The 25,580-nt window shown below is 42.8% G+C and overlaps 1 protein-coding gene across 2 annotated transcripts in view; it reads left to right on the forward strand.

The window, feature by feature from the left end:
* Window positions 1-24,375, forward strand: part of LOC121585980 (rho guanine nucleotide exchange factor 2-like) — a 111,869-nt gene extending 87,494 nt beyond the window's left edge. For both annotated transcript variants that reach the window (XM_045226055.1, XM_045226056.1), the window contains 4 exons: window positions 3,274-3,324; window positions 4,317-4,652; window positions 6,776-6,944; window positions 23,365-24,375. In XM_045226055.1, coding sequence (XP_045081990.1) covers window positions 3,274-3,324; window positions 4,317-4,652; window positions 6,776-6,944; window positions 23,365-23,489 — 681 coding nt within the window. In that variant the 3' untranslated portion in view covers window positions 23,490-24,375. The remainder of the gene's footprint in view (window positions 1-3,273; window positions 3,325-4,316; window positions 4,653-6,775; window positions 6,945-23,364) is intronic.
* The last annotated feature ends 1,205 nt before the right edge of the window (window positions 24,376-25,580 follow it).

Consider the following 25,580-nt stretch of genomic DNA (forward strand, 5'->3'; position numbering starts at 1 on the left):
CTACCCTCACCACCTGGGGGGCGACCCGTCAGGAAGTCCAGGATACAGTTGCAGAGGGAGGTGTTTAATCCCAGGGTCCTGGGATGGTGGTCTCATGCATGGTTCGGGTTGCTAGCTTCAAAGCGAGCATAGAAGGTATTTAGCTCATCTGGTAGGCTCGCGTCACTGGACAGCGCACGGCTGGGTTTCCAATTGTAATCCGTGATAGTTTGCAGGCCCTGATTTGTCATATGAGTGGCACCACAGAGATAAATCATTCCTGCTATGAAGGTTAATTGTGCCAATAACATTGCAGACTGAAGTTCATGGTTAGCTGGCCATTTTACAATGTCATGTCATCATCCAGCTTCTTTTCATCTAAGATTGATTTATGTCTGGTGGCAACAGCCCCAGGTCTGTCATAAGACAATATGGGTGTAGACAACATCCCTGCCAACATACTGGTCAACCCAAATAAACAAATATTGAAGACAGATTAGCAGTTCTAGTCATTTGTAATATAGGCTTATGATAGCTTAAAGCTGGGTCATGTTCATTAGAGCAGTGGTCGACAGGGCGGGCAGGGAGTCAGTCATTGCAGACCTTAGAGAGCTTTTATTTATAACTTGTCAGAAATGTCCAGATCAACTAGTCCATGTCAGCTAATTTTTTTGGGCTAGGTTTTTTAGCATATTGATTTTGTTGTTATGTTTGAGTCACTCATATCACATAAACACAAATAAGACATGGCAAAATGTATAGAATTGCAGGAAATAAACTTTAAACCTGAAAACTGTTATCTCCACTAACAAGAGGGGTGTGAACAGTTTGTGTCATAAACAGTGGTTGTGCCCATAGAAATAGAGGTGGCGTGCGGGGGACCCTTTGACTTAGCAGTGAGAAACCAATTTTGTATTGGTCGCTAGGGTGCCAGTGAAATAAATGTAGCTAGTAATGTTAGTTTTTGGTTCACAATTAGCTTTTATTTTTATTAATATTTATTCAACTAGTAATGGGTATGCAACAATGGGTATGCAGACCAGGTATTCAAAAGGTTTGGTCCGAAGTCTTGGTTGAATGTTTGCAACGCGCAATTCAGTCATCATGCACTGTTTGAATGAACATTTCTAAAGGTTTTCCCAAAAAACCTTTCCAATTAAAGGTTGACTGCAAAGTAGGCCTACCTGGCAGAATGATATCATATGATGATTTGTATCAATTGTGGGCATTTGCAAACTCTGCCATCACATGTAGCCTACACTGTACATTGTACAGTACAAAAACAAAGCTAGCCAAAGCTATGTGTGCAATTGAATGAAAGAGCAACTACACCCAAATTATTATTGTTTTATTGTTCCCAGACCTCAGAAGTGGTCTCCTGATGTGGTTTAAGCATTGTTGTAGACTAGTATTCATATTTTTAAAAAAGTGAGATTTTGAGAATGAAAATCTTTAAAAAAAACTAGGAAAACTCTGAAATCTGGAAAAATCTAACCGGGAAAACGGAATTTACCAAAATATACAATTTTTTTATAGGGCCCAATAACTGTAGAGTGACTGTTCAAAATCCCTGACAATAACACCCTTTTTGAGATTGCGCAAAGGTTAGATTTCTCCACTCCAAACAATCAATGTAAATCTGATATTGTCAAGTTAAAATGTAATTTTGTGTATGCATGGTAGGTCATTATAGGCTATAGGCTACTTGTTCAGCCTGCAAATTAAATATAACATTTAAATTATGTGCGCATCATCCGCTTTCCCGGGCCAGTATTTTCTTTTGGGCCAGTAGCTTTCAGTTGGCACTGGCCCGGTGTGTCACGGGCAAATTTACCTGAATGTCAAGCCCTGCAACGGCATGCTACTTTAAAAGATGGCTAGTCATTATTAGCCTGGTTCTGTATGGAATGCCGGTACATTATGGAACACAGGTTAGGTCATCATTGGTGCGACCAAATCATGTGCTGGTGCCATCAAATGAAAAAGTTAGTAGCACCAGAGGAAAAGGTTAGTCTAGAGCCCTGGCCCGAGTGAAAAAGTTTGGGAACCACTGCATTAGGGCATTTACAATGGAAAAAAAACATTGTCCATGTAGTCCCCGTTTCAGTCCGATTTCTGTTTGGTGCCTAATGAACATGACCTTATGTTAGAAGTTTCAAGTGAAGGCTTCCGTTATTCATGAGTCTTCCACTCTGAGTTTTTATAGCTTGACAGCTCTGTTTCAAACAGTGCCTTGGAGTATCCATGGCAACATCACATTTTCGAATCACCATTCTTTTCTGAAGCCTGTTTGACAACTCTATTCTGAAATGTCCTGATAATTATAGGAATGCTTCACAATGAAACCCTACTGGTTTCCTTAGAGAAATATTGCACAACCGAGCAATTGGGGGAGAAGGGCCTTGGTCAGGGAGGTGACCAAGAACCCGATGGTCACTCTGACAGAGCTCTAGAGTTCCTCTGTGGAGATGGGAGAACCTTCCAGAAGGACAACCATCACTGCAGTACTCCACCAATTAGGCCTTTATGGTAAAGTGGCCAGACGGAAACCAAGTGACATTTACTCCTGATGTACTGACCTGCTGCAACCTCTACAACCACTGTGATTATTATTTGACCCTGCTGGTCATCTATGAACGTTTGAACATCTTGGAGAAAAATCTGGCCTTAATGGCCATGTACTGTTATAATCTCCACCCGGCACAGCCAGAAGGGGACTGGCCACCCCTCAGAGCCTGGTTCCTCTCTAGGTTTCTTCCTAGGTTTCTGCCTTTCTAGGGAGTTTTTCCTAGCCACCGTGCTTCTACATCTGCATTGTTTGCTGTTTGGGGTTTTAGGCTGGTTTTTTTTATAGCACTTTGCGACATCTGCTGATGTAAAAAGAACTTTATAAATACATTTGATTTGAATGCTTATGTAAATAAGGTATTTCTGGGGGGTTTTAAACAGACATTTGCATAAATTTCTAAAAACCTGTTTTTGCTTTGTCATTATGAGGTATTGTGTGTAGATTGCTGAGGAATTGTATTTATTTAATCCATTTTAGAATAAGGCTGTAACGTAATAAAATGTGGAAAAGGCCAAGGGGTCTGTAGTCCCCTGTAGCTCAGTTGGTAGAGCATGGCGCTTGCAACGCCAGTATGAAAAATTTATGCACTCACTAACTGTAAGTCGCTCTGGATAAGAGCGTCTGCTAAATGACTAAAATGTAAATACCTCCCCAAGGCACTGTATTTGCTCTTGATTGCATTGGCATAATATTTCTTGTATGTACTGATGGTGTATGTTTTTCAGGAAGTGTATCAGAGGCTGGTCAACCTTAGTGCCCACCTTCATGCCCTCCAGGTCAGTGGATGTGTCTCTGTACCCGACCTGAGTCGAATACAAATGTCAAATATTTTCTAATACTTGACTGTATTTGAAGTGCTCTTTATTTAGCCGAGTTTGCATTTTCGGGACTATTTCATTGGTTTTAATATGCTGAGAAGCTCAATTATTTGAGAATTTGACCCAGATCTCCTATATATTTACTGTGGACGTTACAGTCCGTGCCATCTATGATGTAGTGTTAAGTTACAGTTATACAGTAAACCTGCTTAGGCTTCTGCTTGTTTTAATCTGCTTGAATAGTAATGTATTATTTTCCTTCAATGATCTCACAGTTGATAAAATATGTTCTATTGTGGCCTCTATAAATGTATTTATATCTATAGCTTGCCCTCTATGTGCCTTCATTCCTGCAGACCCGTGGATCAAACAAAAATACAAGTTTATTGGTCGCGTACACAGATTTGCGGATGTTATTGCAGATGCAGCGAAATGCTTGTGTTTCTAGTTCCAACAGTGCAGTAATACCCAGCAATAAAAAAAAAGCTATATACATATATTCCAGAAATATAAAAATAATAAGTTATAGGATGAGCCATGACTAGAATACAGTATATTCATATAAAGTGAAACAGTATGTAAACATTATTAAAGTGACCAGTGTTCAATGACTATATACATAGGGCAGCAGTCTCTAAGGTCTGCACCTTAGAGACTGCTGCCCTATGTATATAGTCATTGAACACTGGTCACTTTAATAATGTTTACATACTGTTTCACCCAGGATTCAGGGTAGAGTACTGGGTGGTAGCCTGCCAGAACAGTGACTAAGGTTCAGGGCAGGGTACTGGGTGGAGGCCAGCTAGTGGTGACTCTTTAACAGTGATGGCCTGGAGATAGAAGCTGTTTCTCAAACTCCTGTCACATGGAGTCAGCAACGCTACCACTATACCAGTCTCCTCATATCGCACTCCATTCCCTTCTAACTTATTCTCCTTCTCCTCTCCCAGGGCACCGTGATCAAGCAGGACTCCATCCTGGAGCTCTGCCTGCGCTCTAAGGGCCCACCAGTCGACGCCCCGACCACGGCCACCGAACGGGTCTGGCGCTCCCTGTCACGTGACACGGGCATGGCCGAGGCCAGCACGGGGGCGGCCATCGGGGAGCTGGCCCTGCTCCAGAGGCAGCACAGCCTCCTGCAGGAGGAGCTGGGTAGGCTGCGGGGGACCGAGGGCCGCCTGAGGGATAGCGAAAAGGCCCGCGCCCAGCTGGAGAGGCTGGTCCGCGACATGAAGGCCCACAGTGCCACCATGGTGGACAGTATGGGAACTGAAGGCTCAGAGCAGGTATAGGCAACTTTGATGGGGCTGGGGGGGCCACAAAAGATCTGATCTCATCATGAGGGGCTGCAGTTGCTCGCGGGTCTGTGTACCCACATACATCCCCCACCCCCACATTGCGAGAAAAACATTTTAGTGACCCCCCTCTTGACAGTGGAGATAGGGTGGAGAGAAATGTTTGCAGTTTTTAATATGATATCTGAATGAGACTGACTTACAAAATCATTCGACCATGATAGCCCATTCGACCATGATAACAAGTTTAGCCCATTCGACCATGATAACAAGTTTACATAGCTGGGTGCTAAACTAATTTAGCAATCTAAAAACAAATTGCTGACATGGGCTAATTGACTGAATATCAGTGACTGACAACGGAGAAACTGCTGATGCACAACCAAATTTTGAAATTGCACATAGTGTATTCTACTATGCTAACTCGCAACAGTAAGTTGAGACACCAACTCTGACGCTGTGGGTAGTTGCACTTAGCTTAACTATAGGGGGGTGCACTGATTTTTTACCAAGGTCATTGTTGTAGATGAGAATCTGATAATGGGAATATGCTCTCAATCATCTGAGTTGAGTTAATGGCTTCAGAAAGTATTCATACCCCTTGACTTATTCCACATTTTGTTGTGTTACAGCCTGAATTCAAAATGGATCAAATAGATTTTTTCTCACCCATTTTTTTCTCACCACACAATAGCCCATAATGACAAAGTTTAGCTAATTTATTGAACATGAAATACAGTAATAACTCATTAACATAAGTATTCACACCCCTGAGTCAATAGAATCACGTTTGGCAGCGATTACAGCTAAGACTCTTTTTTTGAGTAAGTCTCTAAGAGCTTTGCACACCTGGATTGTACAATATTTGCACATTATTCTTAAAACAATTATTCAAGCTCTGTCAAGTTGGTTGTTGATCATTGTTAGACAGCCATTTTCAAGTCTTGCCATAGATTTTCAAGAAATATTTAAGTCTAAACTGTAACTAGGCCACACAGCAACATTCAATGTTGTCTTGGGAAGCAATATTTGGCCTTGTGTTTTAGGTTATTGTCCTGCTGAAAGGTGAATTTGTCTCCCAGTGTCTGTTGGAAAGCAGACTGAACCAGGTTTTCCTCTAGGATTTTGCCTGAGATAAGCTCTATTCCGTTTATTTTTATCCTAAAAAAAACTCCCTTGCCGATGACAAGCATACCCATAACATGATACAGCCACCACTATGCTTGAAAATATGAAAGGTGGTAATCAAACATAACGCAAAACATAACGCTTTGTATTCAGGACATAAAGTTAATTTCTTTGCCACATTTTTTTCAGTTTTACTTTAGTGCCTTATTGCTTTATTCTGTAGAGACTTCCTTCTTTTTACGCTGTCATTTAGTTTAGTATTGTGGAGAAACTACAATGTTGTTGATCCATCTTCAGTTTTCTCCTATCACAGCCATTAAACTCTGTAACAGTTTTAAAGTCATCATGGCCTCATGGTGAAATCCCTGAGCTGTTTCCTTCCTCTCCGGCAACTGAGTTAGGAAGGATGCCTGTATCTTTGTAGTGACTGGGTGTATTGATACACTATCCAAAGTTTAATTAATAACTTCACCATGCTCAACGGGATATTCAATGTCTGCTTTTTTACCCATCTACCAATAGGTGCCCTTCTTTGCAAGGCATTGGAACTCCTCCCTGGTCTTTGTGGTTGAATCTGTGTTTGAAATGCACTGCTCGACTGAGAGACCTTACAGATAATTGTATGTGTGGGGTAGTCATTCAAAAATCATGTTAAACACTATTATACACAACATTTTTACTCCTGAACTTATTTAGGCATGCCATAGCAAAGGGGTTTAAAACGTATTGACTCACAACACTTCAGGTTTTCATTTTTTATTAATTTGTAAAAAATGTATGAGGTATTGTGTGTAGGCCAGTGACACAAAATCTACATTTAATCAATTTTGAATTCAGGCTGTAACACAGCAAAATGTAGAAAAAGTCAAGGGGTCTGAATACTTTCTGAAGGCACTGTAGGTTATACATTAGGCAAATATAGAAATAAAGTGTCTGTAGGTTTCATAATTGATTTGGTGTGCCGTTCCACTTGTCATCTTGCGTAGGCTCCACCCCTTCGCAGAGCAAGTGAAACCAACGCAGACACCCAATTGGCCAGCCAGGAGTCAATCGAGCATTTGGAGGGGCATCATGATGGCAGTGACCTGGAGGTGGAGGTGACATCAGATGAGGAGGAGGAGGCCAAAGCATCACCGCGCTCGGAGAGTCCCCGAGGTGTGTAAAGAGTCTTAGTAAACAACACTTCCAAGTGTAAACAATGCACCAGAATATTAAAGGTCCTGAACAGTCATTCTGATTCCCAAGTAAAATAGCCTTTTAAATGACTAAAACATCACCCATAATATTATTTCTGATAAAAATGCTGAAAATGTGAGAAAAACTAATTTTTCTCTCGTCAAACTACAAGGAAGTCTGAAAAGACCGACTGAGTGGGCGGGGAGATGGTAGGCTGAGTGGGCGGGGTGCTCACCTTGACTGGCATTTTTTTGAAAACGCCTATGTCAAGCAACATGGATGCAATGAGCAGTGTTGCCATAAGATTATCTCAAACAAATGTGCTTATACACAAAGCCACTCAAACAACATTGAAATTGCATGCAATATCCAATCTTGTCATACATCACATCATGGTTTCACAAATTATTTGTTTATCCATCTATTTGGTTATTGTAAACACCATCAATATAGACAAGATATTGGCTGTATAATTTAGCTAGCTAGACCAAATGGAATTGTCAGCACTGTTTATCAAGCTAGCTAGCTAGTTCAACTTGGACAATTTCAGTTGAAACGTTACAGGGTGAGGTCTGGGTACATTTCATTAAATATATATATACACAATACCAGTCAAACGTTTGGACACCTACTCATTCAAGGGTTATTCTTTATTTTAACTTTTTTGTTTTACATTGTAGAATAATAGTGAAGACATCAAAACTATGAAATAACACATATGTAATCATGTAGTAACCAAATCAAAATATATTTTATTTATACGATTCTTCAAATAGCCACCCTTTGCCTTGATGACAGCTTTGCACACTCTTGGCATTCTCTCATCCAGCTTCACCTGGAATGCTTTTCCAACAGTCTTGAAGGAGTTCTGCTGAGAACTTGTTGGCTGCTTTTCCTTCACTCTGCCGTCCGACTCATCCAAAACCATCTCAATTTGGTTGAGTTCGGGGGATTGTGGAGGCCAGGTCATCTGATGCAGCACTCCATCACTCTCCTTCTTGGTAACATAGCCCTTACACAGCCTGGAGGTGTGTTGGGTCATTGTCCTGTTGAAAAACAAATTACAGTCCCACTAAACCCAAACGAGATGGGATGGCGTATCACTGCAGAATGCTGTGGTAGCCATGATGGTTAAGTGTGCCTTGAATTCTAAATAAATCACAGACAGTATCACCAGCAAAGCACCCCCACACCATAACACCTCCTCCTCCATGCTTTACAGTGGGAACTACACATGCGGAGATCATCCGTTCACCCACACCGCGTCTCACAAAGACACAGCAGTTTGAACTAAAGAAATCTCAAATTTGGACTAAAATATAAACGCAACATGCAACAATTTCAACGATTTTACTGAGTTACAGTTCATATAAGAAAATCAGTCAATTGAAATACATTTGTTAGGCTTTAATCTATAGATTTCACATGACTGGACAGGTTGCGCAGAGTGTGCAAAGCTGTCATCAAGGCAAAGGGTGGCTATTTGAAGAAACTCAAATATAAAATATATTTTGATTTGTTTAACACTTTTTTAGTTACTACATGATTCCATATGTGTTATTTCATAGTTTTGATATCTTCAGTATTATTCTACAATGTAGAATATAGTAAAAAATAAAGAAAAACCCTTGAATGAGTAGGTGTGTCCAAACTTTTGACTGGTACTGTGTATGTACAGTGGCTTGCGAAAGTATATGTCTCTATAAACTTGGCACATCTAGCCACTGGGATTTTTGCCCATTCTTCAAGGCAAAACTGCTCTAGCTCCTTCAAGTTGGATGGGTTCCACTGGTGTACAGCAATCTTTAAGTCATACCACAGATTCTCAATTGGATTGAGGTCTGGGCTTTGACTAGGCCATTCCAAGACATTTAAATGTTTCCCCTTAAACCACTCGAGTGTTGCCTTAGCAGTATGCTTAGGGTCATTGTCCTGCTGGAATGTGAACCAACGTCCCAGTCTCAAATCTCTGGAAGACTGAAACAGGTTTCCCTCAAGAATTTACCTGTATTTAGCGCCATCCATCATTCCTTCAATTCTGACCAGTTTCCCAGTCCCTGCTGATGAAAAACATCCCCACACCACCATGCTTCACTGTGGGGATGGTGTTCTCGGGGTGATGAGAGGTGTTGGGTTTGCGCCAGACATAGCGTTTTCCTTGATGGCCAAAAAGCTCAATTTTAGTCTCATCTGACCAGAGTACCTTCTTCCATATGTTTGGGGAGTCTCCCACATGCCTTTTGGTGAACAAGGCAATGGCTTTTTTCTGGCCACTCTTCCGTAAAGCCCAGCTCTGTGGAGTGTACGGCTTAAAGTAGTCCTATGGACAGATACTCCAATCTCCGCTGTAGAGCTTTGCAGCTCCTTCAGGGTTATCTGTGGTGTCTTTGTTGCCTCTGATTAATGCCCTGCTTGACAGGTCCGTAAGTTTTGGTAAGCGGCAAACTCTTGGCAGGTTTGTGCCATATTCTTTCAATTTTTTTAATAATGGATTTAATGGTGCTCTGTGGGATGTTCAAAGTTTCAGATAATTTTTTATAACCCAACCATGATCTGTACTTCTCCACAACTTTGTCCCTGACCTGTTTGGAGAGCTCATTGGTCTTCATGGTGCCACTTGCTTGGTGGTGCCCCTTGCTTAGTGGTGATGCAGACTCTGGGGCCTTTCAGAACAGGTGTATATATACTGAGATCATGTGACACTTAGATTGCACACAGGTGGACTTTATTTAACTAATTTTGTGACTTATGAAGGTAATTGGTTGCACCAGATCTTATTTAGGGGCTTCATAGCAAAGGGGGTGAATACTTATGTACGCACCACTTTTCAGTTATTTATTTTTTAGAATGTTTTGAAACAAGTTATTTCACTTCACCAATTTGGACTATTTTGTGTATGTCCATTACATGAAATCCAAATAAAAATCGATTTAAATTACAGGTTGTAATGCAACAAAATAGGAAAAAACGGCAAAAGGGATGAATACTTTTGCAAGGAACTGTAGGTATGTACAGTTGAAGTCGGAAGTTTACATACACTTAGGTTGGAGTCATTAAAACTCGTTTTTTCAACCACTCCACAAATTTCTTGTTAACAAACTATAGTTTTGGCAAGTCGGTTAGGACATCTACTTTGTGCATGACACAAGTCATTTTTCCAACAATTTTTACAGACAGATTATTTCACTTATAATTCAATGTATCACAATTCCAGTGGGTCAGAAGTTTACATACACTAAGTTGACTGTGCCTTTAAACAGCTTGGAAAATTCCAGAAAATAATGTCATGGCTTTAGAATCTTCTGATAGGCTAATTGACATAATTTGAGCCAATTGGAGGTGTACCTGTAGATTTAATTCAAGGCCTACCTTCAAACTCAGTGCCTCTTTGCTTGACATCATAGGAAAATCAAAGTAAATCAGCCAGGACCTCAGAAATAAAATTGTAGACCTCCACAAGTCTGGTTCATCCTGTATAAACAATAGTACGCAAGTATAAACACCATGGGTCCACGCAGCCGTCATACCGCTCAGGAAGGAGACGCGTTCTGTCTCCTAGAGATGAACGTACTTTGGTGCGAAAAGTGCAAATCAATCCCAGAACAACAGCAAAGGACCTTCTGAAGATGCTGGAGGAAACAGGTACAAAAGTATCTATATCCACAGTAAAACAAGTCCTATATCGACATAACCTGAAAGGCCGCTCAGCAAGGAAGAAGCCACTTCTCCAAAACCGCTATAAAAAACCCAGACTACGGTTTGCAACAGCACATGGGGACAAAAATCTTACTTTTTGGAGAAATGTCCTCTGGTCTGATTAAACAAAAATAGAACTGTTTGGCCGTAATGACCATCGTTATGTTTGAAGGAAAAAGGGGAACGGCTTGCAAGCCAAAGAACACCATCCCAACCGTGAAGCACGGGGGTGGCAGCATCATGCTGTGGGGGTGCTTTGCTGCAGGAGGGACTGGTGCACTTCACAAAATAGATGGCATCATGAGGAAGGAAAATTATGTGGATATATTGAAGCAACATCTCAAGACATCAGTCAGGAAGTTAAAGCTTAAAGATGCAAATGGATCTTCCAAATGGACAATGACCCCAAGCATACTTCCAAAGTTGTGGCTAAATGGCTTAAGGACAAGAAAGTCAAGGTATTGGAGTGGCCATCACAAAGCCCTGACCTCAATCCTATAGAAATGTGTGGGCAGAACTGAAAAGGCGTGTGCGAGCAAGGAGGCCTACAAATCTGACTAAATTACACCAGCTCTGTCAGGAGGAATGGGCCAAAATTCACCCAACTTATTGTGGGAAGCTTGTGGAAGGCTACCCAAAACGTTTGACCCAAGTTAAACAATTTAAAGGCAATGCTACCAAATACTAATTGAGTGTATGTAAACTTCTGACCCACTGGGAACGTGATGAAAGAAATAAAAGATGAAATAAATCATTATCTCTACTATTATTCTTACATTTCACATTCTTAAAATAAAGTGGTGATCCTAACTGACCTAAGACAGGGAATTTTTACTAGGAGTAAATGTCATGAATTGTGAAAAACTGAGTTTAAATGTATTTGGCTAAGGTGTATGTAAACTTCCGACTTCAACTGTATGTTTGTATGTGTGTGTGTGTGTGTGTGTATGTATGTACAGTGAGGGAAAAAAGTATTTGATCCCCTGCTGATTTTGTACGTTTGCCCACTGACAAAGAAATGATCAGTCTATAATTTTAATGGTAGGTTTACTTGAACAGTGAGAGACAGAATAACAACAAAAAAATCCAGAGAAACGCATGTCAGAAATGTTATAAATTGATTTGCATTTTAATGAGGGAAATAAGTATTTGACCCCCTCTCAATCAGAAAGATTTCTGGCTCCCAGGTGTCTTTTATACAGATAACGAGCTGAGATTAGGAACACACTCTTAAAGGGAGTGCTCCTAATATCAGCTTGTTACCTGTATAAAAGACACCTGTCCACAGAAGCAATCAATCAATCAGATTCCAAACTCTCCACCATGGCCAAGACGAAAGAGCTCTCCAAGGATGTCAGGGACAAGATTGTAGACCTACACAAGGCTGGAATGGGCTACAAGACCATCGCCAAGCAGCTTGGTGAGAAGGTGACAACAGTTGGTGCGATTATTCGCAAATGGAAGAAACACAAAAGAACTGTCAATCTCCCTCGGCCTGGGTCTCCATGCAAGATCTCACCTCGTAGAGTTGCAATGATCATGACAACGGTGAGGAATTAGCCCAGAACTACACGGGAGGATCTTGTCAATGATCTCAAGGCAGCTGGGACCATAGTCACCAAGAAAACAATTGGTAACACACTACGCCTTGAAGAACTGAAATCCTGCAGCGCCCGCAAGGTCCCCTTGCTCAAGAAAGCACACATACATGCCCGTCTGAAGTTTGCCAATGAACATCTGAATGATTCAGAGGAGAACTGGGTGAAGGTGTTGTGGTCAGATGAGACCAAAATGGAGCTCTTTGGCATCAACTCAACTCGCCGTGTTTGGAGGAGGAGGAATGCTGCCTATGACCCCAAGAACACCATCCCCACCGTCAAACATGGAGGTGGAAACATTATGCTTTGGGGGTGTTTTTCTGCTAAGTGGACAGGACAACTTCACCGCATCAAAGGGACGATGGACGGGGCCATGTACCATCAAATCTTGGGTGAGAACCTCCTTCCCTCAGCCAGGGCATTGAAAATGAGTCGTGGATGGGTATTCCAGCATGAAAATGACCCAAAACACACGGCCAAAGCAACAAAGGAGTGGCTCAAGAAGAAGCACATTAAGGTCCAGGAGTGGCCTAGCCAGTCTCTAGACCTTAATCCCATAGAAAATCTGTGGCGGGAGCTGAAGGTTCGAGTTGCCAAACATCAGCCTCAAAACCTTAATGACTTGGAGAAGATCTGCAAAGAGGAGTGGGACAAAATCCCTCCTGAGATGTGTGCAAACCTGGTGGCCAACTACAAGAAATGTCTGACTGTCACGTTCGTTCAAGGACGGGTCAGACCAAGGCGCAGCGTGAAATGCGTACATGTTTATTAAACTTATAAACACACGACAAAACAATAAACAAACTAAACGTGAAGTCCTAAGGTTGAACACACAACAAACCTATACACGGAACAAGATCCCACAACTAACTAGTGCCAATAGGCTGCCAAAGTATGATTCACAATCAGAGACAACGAGCGACACCTGTCTCTGATTGGGAATCACACCCGGCCAAACATAGATATACAACACCTAGACTGCAACATAGAAAACACAACATAGAATATACCCACCCTGACTCAACATATAAGAGTCCCCTGAGTCAGGACGTGACACTGACTTCTGTGATTGCCAACAAGGGTTTTGCCACCAAGTTCTAAGTCATGTTTTGCAGAGGGGTCAAATACTTATTTCCCTCATTAAAATGCAAATCAATTTATAATATTTTTGACATGCATTTTTCTGGATTTTTGTTGTTGTTATTCTGTCTCTCACTGTTCAAATAAACTTACCATAAAAATTATAGACTGATCATTTCTTTGTCAGTGGGCAAACGTACAAAATCAGCAGGGGATCAAATACTTTTTTCCCTCACTGTATATATTGACTGCCAGGCATGTCTGTTGATGTAATGACATGACAACTGTTTCTGGGCTTTGGGCAACCCTTCCCCCTCTTTTGTTCCATGCTGGCTGAAGACCTAGCTAGCCAGTATACTAGCTAACACCAGACACGGATGAAAGCGGAAACCAATAAGTATCTTTGCCTGAGATTAATAGGGGAAACCTGTAATTTGCTAAAACACTTTAGTCACATTTTGGCACCAGCTGCGCGTTTCACCAGCCTGCGTAAAAACGTTAGTCTTAAATGGTTGGACGGTCGTAGCTACGTCCAATGTTGTGATCAGAATTTACACCTGTTGCATCAACCCAAAATAAGACTAGTCGTAGCTAAATCCGGCGTAAGCAATGCGTGCTCATGAGATTAGAAGATTCATAATGATGGTTGCTAGGCAGCGCTCGTTGCTTAGCTACAATCAGTAACGGGATAGCTACCGTATTTGGCGCAATGGAAGCTAATAAAAGAAAACTGTACTTTTCAGACTCTGAAATAAGAAGGACCGTAGAACTGTAGCAAACGTCGAGCAATGATGAATGCTAAGTTCAATAGCACCGCTACAAACAGAAAACATAAATATTGTGATGTCACGAGAGGCTGTGTCCTGGAGGGACGTTACATCCCCCTGAGGTGGCTGCAAACCCAGACAGCTATGGCTCCATCTGCTGGTATGGTCGGGAACTCCACCCCTCTATGGCCAATCTTCCCACGCAGCTGAAACAAATGAGGAGCTGATGAGCTGAAGGTTTGGGAAGGGAAGAGACACAGTCTCCAACCTGGGCTCTCTGGAGGACAAGAGTGCTGCACGTCCACTTCCATGAGGAATATAAGGATTTGGAGATACTTACCTTTGGGAAATACTCACCTTTGGATATATGCACCTGTGGAAATACGTGAGAGACATTTGGAAGGACTTTTTTGCTGGGTTGGCCACTAGCTGCAACGTGGACTACAGTAAGGCTGGGGAAAAGTTATCTGAGCGAGTGAGAATTATGATTTTGGATGTGGAAGAGACATCCCTGAACTGTTAACCCTTAAAGAGCCACAAGAGAACAGAATTTTGTTATATTTTCGTTAATTTCCCAAGACCTATAATAAATTCCTTGTTTTGTTTGAACCTTGTCTCCTTGCACTACTTGAGCAATCCCGCTGAAAGCTGTGTAGCCTCTCGTGACGTCACAGATGGTGGAGAATACGGGCACGCTCAGCGTTAATAGTGCATGTCAGAGGAGGATACCGAAGGTTTGATCACCCAGTTTTCCAAGTTGGCCGTAGGCTCCCCGCCCGACTGAAATGGAGGACATATTGAAAGCCCTTGTTGCTGGCCAGCAAGCCCAGATGCAAGCAAACGTGGCTCTCTTGGAGGAGCAAAAGAAAGCCAACCTTCTGAAGGCAGAGGAGTTGCAGTTGCAGAGACAGAGGGTGGTCCAAAATACCCGCCCAATAAAGGCAAGTGACTTTATATCTAAGATGGGAGCTACCGATGACATTGAGGCATACCTGCATGCATTTGAGGCCACGGCCACTAGGGAAGCCTGGCCCAAGCAACAGTGGGTTGGTCTGTTAGCCCCCTTTCTAACCGGGGAATCGCTGAATGCTGTCCGGGACCTGGGCCCTGACCAGGTTACTGACTATGATGCCCTGAAGTCTGAGATCCTCAGCAGATATGGACTCACAAAGTTTGGTATGGCCCAGCGCTTTCACAGTTGGACCTTCCAACCAGACCAACCTCCTCGGGCGCAGATGCATGAACTTGTCCGAATCGCAAGGAAATGGCTGGATCCGCAGAGGAATACAGCAGCGGCGGTGGTGGAGGCCGTTGTGGTGGATCGTTACCTACGCGCCCTGCCTTATGAGGCAAAACGGTTCATCAGTCAACAGGCCTTGACCACGGCTGATCTGACCGTGGAAGCTGTGGAAAAGTACCAGGCCACAGCGGAGATGCTGAATGCTTCCGAAAAAGACCCCAGGAGTGCGGCCCCACCACAATTGGGAAGAACCCGTCCAAAGGACCCCAAGGTCTCGAACCCAGCCACGTCAGGACTTATCCCGGCTCCAGGGGGAGCCAGAAACCAGGCGGGTCCAAGAAGAGTACACCAGGAGGGGGGAAACTCGACAGTGTTACCGGTGTGGGGAGATGGGACATATCTCCTGGCAGTGTGGGAAACCAGCCGATGAACCTATGCCCACTGCGGAGTCCTCCAGCTCAGCACCCACACACCGTTTTGCCTCGCTCTTGGGAGTCGTAGATGGCGGCCCAGATCGACCCCCCCACCTGCCCGGTAACTGTGAATCACCATGATGTGGAGGCCTTACTGGATTCTGGTAGCCGGGCCACCCTGGTGCGTAAGGATTTGGTGGGCCCAACGTGTCTGACCCCGGGGGAAAGTCCTCCCAGTTTCCTGTGTCCATGGGGACACCAGAGAATACCCCATTACTGAACTTACAATGACCAGCACACGGGAACCATACACACGACGGCGGGGGTGGTTGATTCCCTCCCCGTCCCTGTCCTAATTGGACGAGACTGCCCAGCCTTTTACCCACTCTGGAGAGAGTCTCAGGAGAGGATAACCCGAGTACCTCGGAAACGGAGAGGCAAGACTCATCCTGGGAAGGCTCCGGTGCAATCCTCCGAATTACTCACTCCCGCCCGGGCTCTGATAGGGATGGCAGGTGCCCAGACCGACACAGAGACGGAGCTACAGAATCTGGACAAAGAACTGTCTGGTCTGAAGGGGACCGCTGAGAGGTATCGTTTGTTAAAGCAACAGTTAGACATGAAGACAGAAGAGTTAGATATCCTCCAGGCTAAACTCCAACAGAGCTCCTTCCATAAGCAACAGGAGGAGCTGGAGAGGCTGCGCAGGACCATCGAGGAGTGTGAGGAGACCCTGCGCAGTAGTAAGGAGGTCCAGAAGAAGGCAGAGGAGAAGTACAAGGTGTTGGAGAACAAGATGAAGAATGCGGAGGCAAAGAGAGAGAAGGAACTGAAAGCTGCTCAACAGAAGCTAAACTCTGCTAAAACCAAGGCTGATGCGTTCAGTAAGAAACTCAAGGAGAGACAACAGGAGGCTGAGTCCCTGGTCCTAGAGGTGGAGGAGTTGAAGAGAGAGCAGGCTGGCAAGCACCACGGCAATGCGGACGCCCTCTCCCGGCGTGATGCCTGCTTCGCTGCCTTTACCCGACGAGGACGTCGGTCCCGAGGAGGGGGATGTGTGATGTCACGAGAGGCTGTGTCCTGGAGGGACGTTACATCCCCCTGAGGTGGCTGCAAACCCAGACAGCTATGGCTCCATCTGCTGGTATGGTCGGGAACTCCACCCCTCTATGGCCAATCTTCCCACGCAGCTGAAACAAATGAGGAGCTGATGAGCTGAAGGTTTGGGAAGGGAAGAGACACAGTCTCCAACCTGGGCTCTCTGGAGGACAAGAGTGCTGCACGTCCACTTCCATGAGGAATATAAGGATTTGGAGATACTTACCTTTGGGAAATACTCACCTTTGGATATATGCACCTGTGGAAATACGTGAGAGACATTTGGAAGGACTTTTTGCTGGGTTGGCCACTAGCTGCAACGTGGACTACAGTAAGGCTGGGGAAAAGTTATCTGAGCGAGTGAGAATTATGATTTTGGATGTGGAAGAGACATCCCTGAACTGTTAACCCTTAAAGAGCCACAAGAGAACAGAATTTTGTTATATTTTCGTTAATTTCCCAAGACCTATAATAAATTCCTTGTTTTGTTTGAACCTTGTCTCCTTGCACTACTTGAGCAATCCCGCTGAAAGCTGTGTAGCCTCTCGTGACGTCACAATATATAACCTGGAAGCTTATAACTAGTAAAGTAAATGAGGAGAGCGGGGAGCTTGGCTGCAGGTCAGTGGAAGATGTGTGCAAGAAATGGAAAGATCTCATGACGAGCGCAAGAAAAGATGCTGGTACCCTGAAAAACCCACCTACGGGAGGAGGTCCTGCTCCCAAAATATCGCCATACAGCGATATTATAGTTGATATATTTGGAGCAGAATCCCCTGCCTTCACGCGCATTAACCCACTCACCCACCCAGCATGATGATGATTAAGATAATAGAGATGATGAGAGCTCTCAGTATCCACATCCACTAACAGCAGCCTAGTAGTGGAGATCAATAATGAAGGTAAAAACTGCAACCATTAATTTATCATCAACTGCCAGGTGTAGGCTATATGTGAGGGATATTTCCAGGCACCACTTGCATCTTTCTTTGCCCTCGTTGGGTCTTTCAATTTCTTGTGACCACTGTTCTGCATGCAACAAGCTGCCGCTGTCCTATTTACTTGTTATAACTTCCATGTTTGTTGGCTCTTTTAGACACCGACTCGAGCTCCCCAAACACATCGTTTACAGCCAGAACGCAGAGCCAGCCCACATGAAAAAATACTATAGTGCATATGGTAGGAATACTATAGTATTCACTGTAGTGTTTTTGCAGACTTTACTGTAGTATTCACAGTAACACTACAGTGAATACTGTAGTATTTATTGTAGTATACTGTACTATTTACAATTTACTATAGTATAAATACTGTAGTAAAAAATAGTAATTTATACTATAGTAATTAATGTAGTGTTTTTGCAAACTGTAGTATTTACTGTAGTGTTTTGCGGACTGTAGTACGGTATACTGTAGGATTTACTGTAGTGTTTTTGTTGACATTACTGTAGTATTTACTAAAGTGTTTTTGTTTTATTATCTTTGACATAGAAATTGGGGGCTTTCTCCCTGAGGAAGGACTGGGTTCTGAATGGAGTTCAGAGCTTCTGCTCTTTCCTATAACCTGTAGGGAACACAATATATGGTCTATACTTGGCATGTAGGTTTCTCACTTACAGAGGGCACAAATTGTGATATGTGGGAGGGGAATGGGCAGGGTATATGTACATTAAATATTGTAGTATTTACTATAGTAAAAAAGAAAAATATTTTTGCGGACCATAGTATTTATTAGTTTTTTTTGTTGTTGTGGTTAATACTGTAGCATTTACTATAGTATTCTACAGTATAGTACACAATTCTATACTAAGTACTACACATGATCAATGTGTAGTATAGTATTTTACAGTATACTATAGTTTATTGCAGAATTATATAGTATGAAAAATGTATGCACTAACTGTAAGTCGCTCTGGGTAAGAGCATCTGCTAAATGACTAAACATTTTTTTTAAACAAAACAAAATTGTATAGTAAGTACTGTAGTATTCTATAGTAAACTGTATTTTTATGAAGGAGAGCAGGGTGCGTTGGGTACCAACACAAGAGCAGCTAAATGAGATGCAGCTGATGCTCATGGAGAAGGAGATAGAGAGAGTAGAGATGGAGACTGAGAAACTGAGTGGGAAAAAATACAAATTAGAGCTTGAGAAAAATTAATTACATTTGGAAATTAGGTTCCTTGAGCAACAACAGCAGCAGTTCATTGTAGAACGAGCGGGAGTAACACACTACACTGTAGCCAATAATAAGAAATTGTACATTGAATAGGCCTATTTGTTTTACAATCATTTTAAGTGTAGTCTTTGTATTTGTAAATACTGCCTATAAGACTTAAGACTTTAGGAAATAAAGGAAGATATGCTTTTTAATCATTCCAACGTATATATTTATTGATTGGTTATGCTGGTTATAGACATTTCTATAGATTATTTGATTCTGGACCAGTCGATCTTCGATGTCGTCTGGACCTGCAGGTTCCCTATTGTTTTCCTGTGCCCTGGATCAATCATGGGATGTGGTGTTGCTACCATGCTGTGTTGTCATGTGTTGCTGCCATGCTATGTTGTTGTCTTAGGTCTCTCTTTATGTAGTGTCTCTCTTGTTGCGATGTGTGTTTTGTCCTATATTTTAATTTTTTATCCCAGCCACCTTCCCCACAAGAAGCCTTTTGGTAGGCCGTCATTGTAAATAAGAATTTGTTCTTAACTGACTTGCCTAGTTAAATAAAGGCAGCCTCTTCTCCACGCAGCTATTATGCAATACCACTATGGCAGCGACAACGGTGCAGGACCTCTCTGGTGCCATTCTTATCTCTCCATGTAGGCAGTGGAACCTAGTGAGAGCACAATGCAATAAAACTGTGTGGTAACACAATCATCTTATGTTATTTGGTGCATGTCATAGCCTAATTAAAAAGTAGGCTACTAAACTGTGCTTCAGCACCCATATGCAGCACTCAATAAGGCACCTAGCCTCAGCATGAGCATTGTTGTACTCCCGCTCCTGGTCTGTCCTGGGTGCCAACACTGGTGTCATCAGCCACCTTTTTAGTGGGTAGCCACTGTCCTCCAGCAGGATGCCACAACGTCTAACCTCTTCAAACTCCCTCTGGAGTGCACTCTCTAGTAGGAGCCGCGCATTGTGGGTAGACCCAGGCCACCATGTCTATAATCTTCATCCCCTCATTGCAGGCAAGCTGTACGTTGATGGAATGAAACCCCTATCTGTTGACATATAGGTACTCATGGTCAGAAGGGGTCTGTATCCTGACATGAGTACCGCCAATGCATCCGATGATGCCCGGTATCCCAGAGACTGTGGATCTGCTGACTTATATCATGTCCCCCACAGTGTTTTGAAATGCACCTTTGGCATAGAACTGAAGCGCAATCAGAGTTTGCAATGCCGGGGACAGCGTCGGTGAGAGCTCATAGATTATTTCAAACCGATCACAACTTCTGTAGCGGAACCTCACGATACACTCCCCGTCTGTATACATATCCAGAGGGTTGCGCCGATCTATTATTATTAATTCCCGTCTAAAGGCCCGCTGGTTGTGAAACCGATAGACAAAGACGCGCCATGCTCCGTTATTGTACTTTTCAAATAGTGTTTCTATGAAGAATAGTGTTACCATGGAGAATGTTCATGAGTCGACACCCTTGGGTGCGCTGCTCCTGCTAGCTACTAGGCGAAGAATCTACGCCCAGGAGTATTTCATAAAGGGCTTACGCCCAGGTGGTGCAACAGGTATAATTTTTAGGTCCGGCGTAGAGCACATTTTATGTCGGACGTAGAGTTACGACCCACTTACGACCAACTGGTGCAACCGGCCCCAGTAGAATAGCTACCTAGCTTTGTAAACCACGCCACTCTGCGAACACGCCTTCTGCGATTGTTGGTTACAAGGCGGTACTTATTTAAATTAGGTAAGAGAATAAGACGTTTCCATTAGTGTATTAAAAAGGCCCTTAGTTATCCCGTCTCCATCCCGACCGTCAACACACTCTGATGCATTGTTCACCAGTTGGACGGCTGTTACAAGATCCATCTATTCTGACTGGACTGTTTGGTGGGTCAAAAAGTAACAGAATCTTGTTTACCATGAGAGCGATAAACCTCAAGCTGGGCTTTGATATGGCGTGCAGCAACCCCACTTCGTTGACTCTCACATCTGCGGGAAAAGCTTGTGTGTCTTCAACCTGTGTCAGCTACTGGGATATATCCTTGGAGGACTCAAGGATGACTTGTACAGTGGCTGGTCGAGCAGGCGTTTGTGTCTCCCCCTTGTAATGAACTCCAATGGTGGGCTTTCTTACGTATTTGTAAAGGTTACAATTTTTTTTTACAAATCTCCGATGGCCGCCTCAGAGGACATGGCATGGACCACCACCAGATGAAGCTGTGAACATAAGGTATGTCTCTACCCAATTTCTCCTGTAGAAGTTTCTGCACTCCCCCTTGCTTCCCCGACATCACATAGGCTCCGTCGTAGACTTGACTGAGGATTTTGTCAGTTCTCAGTCCAGCCTTGGTCAGTTCTGAGGTAACAGTTTCTGTGAGAGTGTTGGCATCACCTGCATCTGCAGTGGCTATGGTCAGAAGGCTCTCTTTTATTTAATAGTTCCCATCTATAAACCGAAGTACGATTGAAGTGTTTTCATAGCCCGTTGGGTCTCTTGTTCCGTCCACTTCCCCAACAATATGCTCTGTTACTAAGTTACTCGTTTGTTTTATTAAGTCATCCTGGATGTCGTGGCTCATGTAGGCTGCGTTGTGGGGAATGGTTGGTGCTTTCTTGGCCAACTCTGGATCTTTTTGGTGGGTATACTCAAACAATGACAAGAACCGCCCACTGCCTTCCTCTGTCATGCTTTTGAATGCATCGTGATCTCTTCTTAGAGGGATTTCATTAACGGCTAGAAATGCAATAATGTCAACAATAGAGCCCAGGTAATATCGAGGACGTGCAAGCAGATCCGTGTTAACCAGTGTTGATATTTCCTGCTCTGTCTCTTTACACATTTTTCTCTCCCTCCATAGCCTCACATGTTAAGTGTTATTTCGAGGTGGCATGTTTGTTCAGTTCTTTATCTCTCTCTAATGCATGCTTCCAATCACAGAACCCTTTAATGGTAAAAGTTGAATCTGATGACGCACTGGACCGAAATTTCATCAGGGGAAACAAAAGGCTGCATCAGTTTGTACTGAATACTTACCAAAAGACTGCTTCTTCCCTGAATACAATCTTACTGGAAATGTACCTAATGTCACCTGGTTGGGCTTCTCAACCCCAAGGTCATCTGGGGCTGCTTATGGATGTGGGTTGCACTGGCCCGTGTACTTTAGCATGGCTAGCAGCTGCTGCTGAGCTGGGTGGTGGCAAGGAGGCTGGTGGCGGGACTGGAAGGGGGCTCTGCTAGCTTCACCGTTGGCAGAGACTAGGCAAACTCTGTGGGCTAGCCACTGCATTGCCATGATCGCCAGCAACTGTAGCAGTGGTTTTGATGAGTGGATTTTCAGCAGCACTTGTTGCAGCAGATGATGCATTATTTTTAAACCAATTTCTAATTTTGACGGTAGCCAGGCCTACTGATCACTGAGGCACCCACTATTAATTTGAAATGGCAGTAAAAGATGCATTTATGATAGGTCTAAAATCCTGTCATATATAATTACTTGAGCCACATACATTTTTTTTTTTTTTTTTATACATTTCATTCAACCATGTATTTTATTTGGACGGGCCAGGAGATATGGTAGGGCGGGCCAGGCCCCCAAAGGCCCGCCTATAACGCCGGCTCTTTAGTTTTTCAAAAAATGTGCTTTAGTGTTGTTCATGTCAAGACATCTGGTACAGTCATTGTGTTCAAACAGCAAAAAGCAGCAATATACGAAATATAAAGAAATACACAATTCCCAAGAGGGGATATTCCCACTGTAGTATCATTATATAGAGATGTGCTTTAGCAGAGATAGGCTTACCTCTGTCCTCTCCATAATGCTAATGCAAGCCCACACACAGTTTTATTTAACAGATCGATTTTGTGATGAGGCACAAACTGTCTCTTTCTGGCACACACACACACAAACACACCATGGCTGCCCTTCTCACCTCATGTTCTCTCTCTGTGTGTGCGAACACCTCACAGCCCTCTGCTTCTCTCAGTGTTTGGTGTGTGGGTGGAGATGTCTTTCCAGGGCTAGTGCTCAGCGGCGTCATTCTACTCCCTGTTGAGAAATGACAGTGCTGGTGTCTCCACTCTCCAGTATATGAGAGAGAGAGAGAGAGAGAGAGAGAGAGAGAGAGAGAGAGAGAGAGAGAGAGAGAGAGAGAGAGAGAGAGAGAGAGAGAGAGAGAGAGAGAGAGAGAGAGAGAGAGAGAGAGAGAGAGAGAGAGAGCCCTCCAACTTTCATGAAAATGACCTGTTTGTCACTATTCTAAAGAATCTGTCTATGGTGTTTTTGATATAAATTATTTATTGGCAAATTGTCTCTTTACTCAGATCTTCAGGACATTCCAGAGGAGAGCGAAGCCACAGCAGAACCACCACGAGAGCCTGACGTGTCACACTGCTCCCCTACTCTCAAAAATAGTCAGAAGAGAACAAGAGAACTGAACTTGATATAGTCTTCCTCTTTTTACACTAAAAAGGAAGTACCATATTAATTTTCAAATATATATATATATATATATATATTTGTTCCGTGGCTTTTGCTTTACAGTACACGACCAGCGGCAATATGTGACTTTACGTTATTCTTTCGTGTTTCTCGCTTGGGATTATTTTGATTTATACTGCTCCCTTTTGGAATCGACACTGGACTAATGAGGACCTATTAAAGTGGCGTGAATAACAGGAAGGGAGTTATGCAATGATGATTTTCCAAAGAAGAATATGCAGGAAATGGACAGCAAATATAAAAGCAGTGAATGGCCAAACCTGATGGGTTTTGTCTAAGTGAATGGGATACTGCATTAATGATGGTTGGGTAGCTGCTTCTTTGCATTAGGATGTTGGATGTGTATATATAGCAGCTTGTGCTGAGACACACAGATAAAACAAAATATGACACGCAGATACAAACACACACCACACACACACACGGTCATACAGTCCTTTACATTTCCATAATTAGGATGATTAATTCACAATGCTGTTTATGATGCTAATGATTTGTTTATTTATTCTTCCTTCCTTATTTAAGCTAAGACATCTCATGACAAAAGCCAAACATTAGAGTGACTGTATAAGAAAGAGAGAGCACTGTATTTTTCTCTCCCCTAATTACCTTGTTTTTACTTAGAAACCACATGGCAACAGCATAATGACAATTATTATTCCAAAAAGACTTACTTACCCACTGGTTTGTGGTTCATTTCCTGCAGGGATCACATACATATACTTTAAATACTCAAAGTAATGTAACTCGCTTTGTGGCACATATACACTGAGTGTAAAAAACATTAGGAACTGCTCTTTCCATGACAGACTGAACAGGTGAATCCAGGTGAAAGCTATGATCCCTTATTGATGTCTTCTGTTAATTCCACTTAAAAAATCAGTGTAGATGAAGGGGAGGAGACGGGTTAAATAAGTATTTTTAAGGCCTGAGACATAGATTGTGTAAGTGTGCCATTCAGCGAGTGAATGGGCAAGACAGAATATTTAAGTGCCTTTGAACGGGGTATGGTAGTAGGTGCCAGGCGCACTGATTTGAGTGTGTCAAGAACTGCAGAACTGCTGCTGGGTTTTTCACACTCAACAGTTTCCTGTGTGTATCAATAATGGTCCACCACCCAAAGGACATCCAGCCAACTTGACACAACTGCTGGAAGCAGTGTAGTCAACATGGGCCAGCATCCCTGTGGAACGCTTTCGACACCTTGTAGAGTCCATCCCCTGACGAATTGAGGCTGTTCTGAGGGCAAAAGGGTGATCAACTCAATATTAGGAAGGTATTCCTAATGGTTTGTGCACTCTGTGTATATTACTTGGGGATTCTTTGTCACAAATACCAGAAAGTGGCAATTGTTAATAATTAATTTCAAGTAATTACCAGAAAGAATTATGCTGTTACCATGTAGTTACTAAGCATAAAATAAAGTTTTACCTAAATGGATAAAATAACCTAATCACTATATGGATCACTAGAGGTGCATCTACATACAGTATAAGCAATGTAGTTTACAAGTTTAACTCTAGTGGACTTGGTAGACTATATAAAAGAAGCAGTCAAAAGACCAGACATTGGAAGATGGAACTAAGACAATACGCCATGTAATCCATTTTGAGATGCCTTGAGGGATAGGGGAAATCAACAACTTTTTGCCAACATCGAGTCTTCTCTATTAAGGACTAAACAAATGACTTTGGGGACTGTTTCTGAACAACGGCCAGCCAAGCAACCATTATATTTGCCTTGAAATTATTTTGGAACTACAATGCTTTAATTGAGACTTTCTTTATTCTTGTAATTTCTTGTTGTTATCTTTAATTTGACTCGTGTACCATATTTTGCTGGCTTGCATAGTGTGTATAAATCTGGCAAAAATGACAAGGGCAATGATTTTGTGTCTGTCTTTATTTGACGAGGAAACTGTACTGTATTCAATTGCTGTTTATAGAAACCCATACTAAAGATATGAATGTCAAATCCAAAAGATGCCTTTCCAGTTGTTATCAAAGTTATATTGTCATATTTATGTATCAATGGCATA

Source organism: Coregonus clupeaformis, chromosome 17 (assembly GCF_020615455.1).
Source record: "Coregonus clupeaformis isolate EN_2021a chromosome 17, ASM2061545v1, whole genome shotgun sequence".
NCBI lineage: Eukaryota > Metazoa > Chordata > Actinopteri > Salmoniformes > Salmonidae > Coregonus > Coregonus clupeaformis.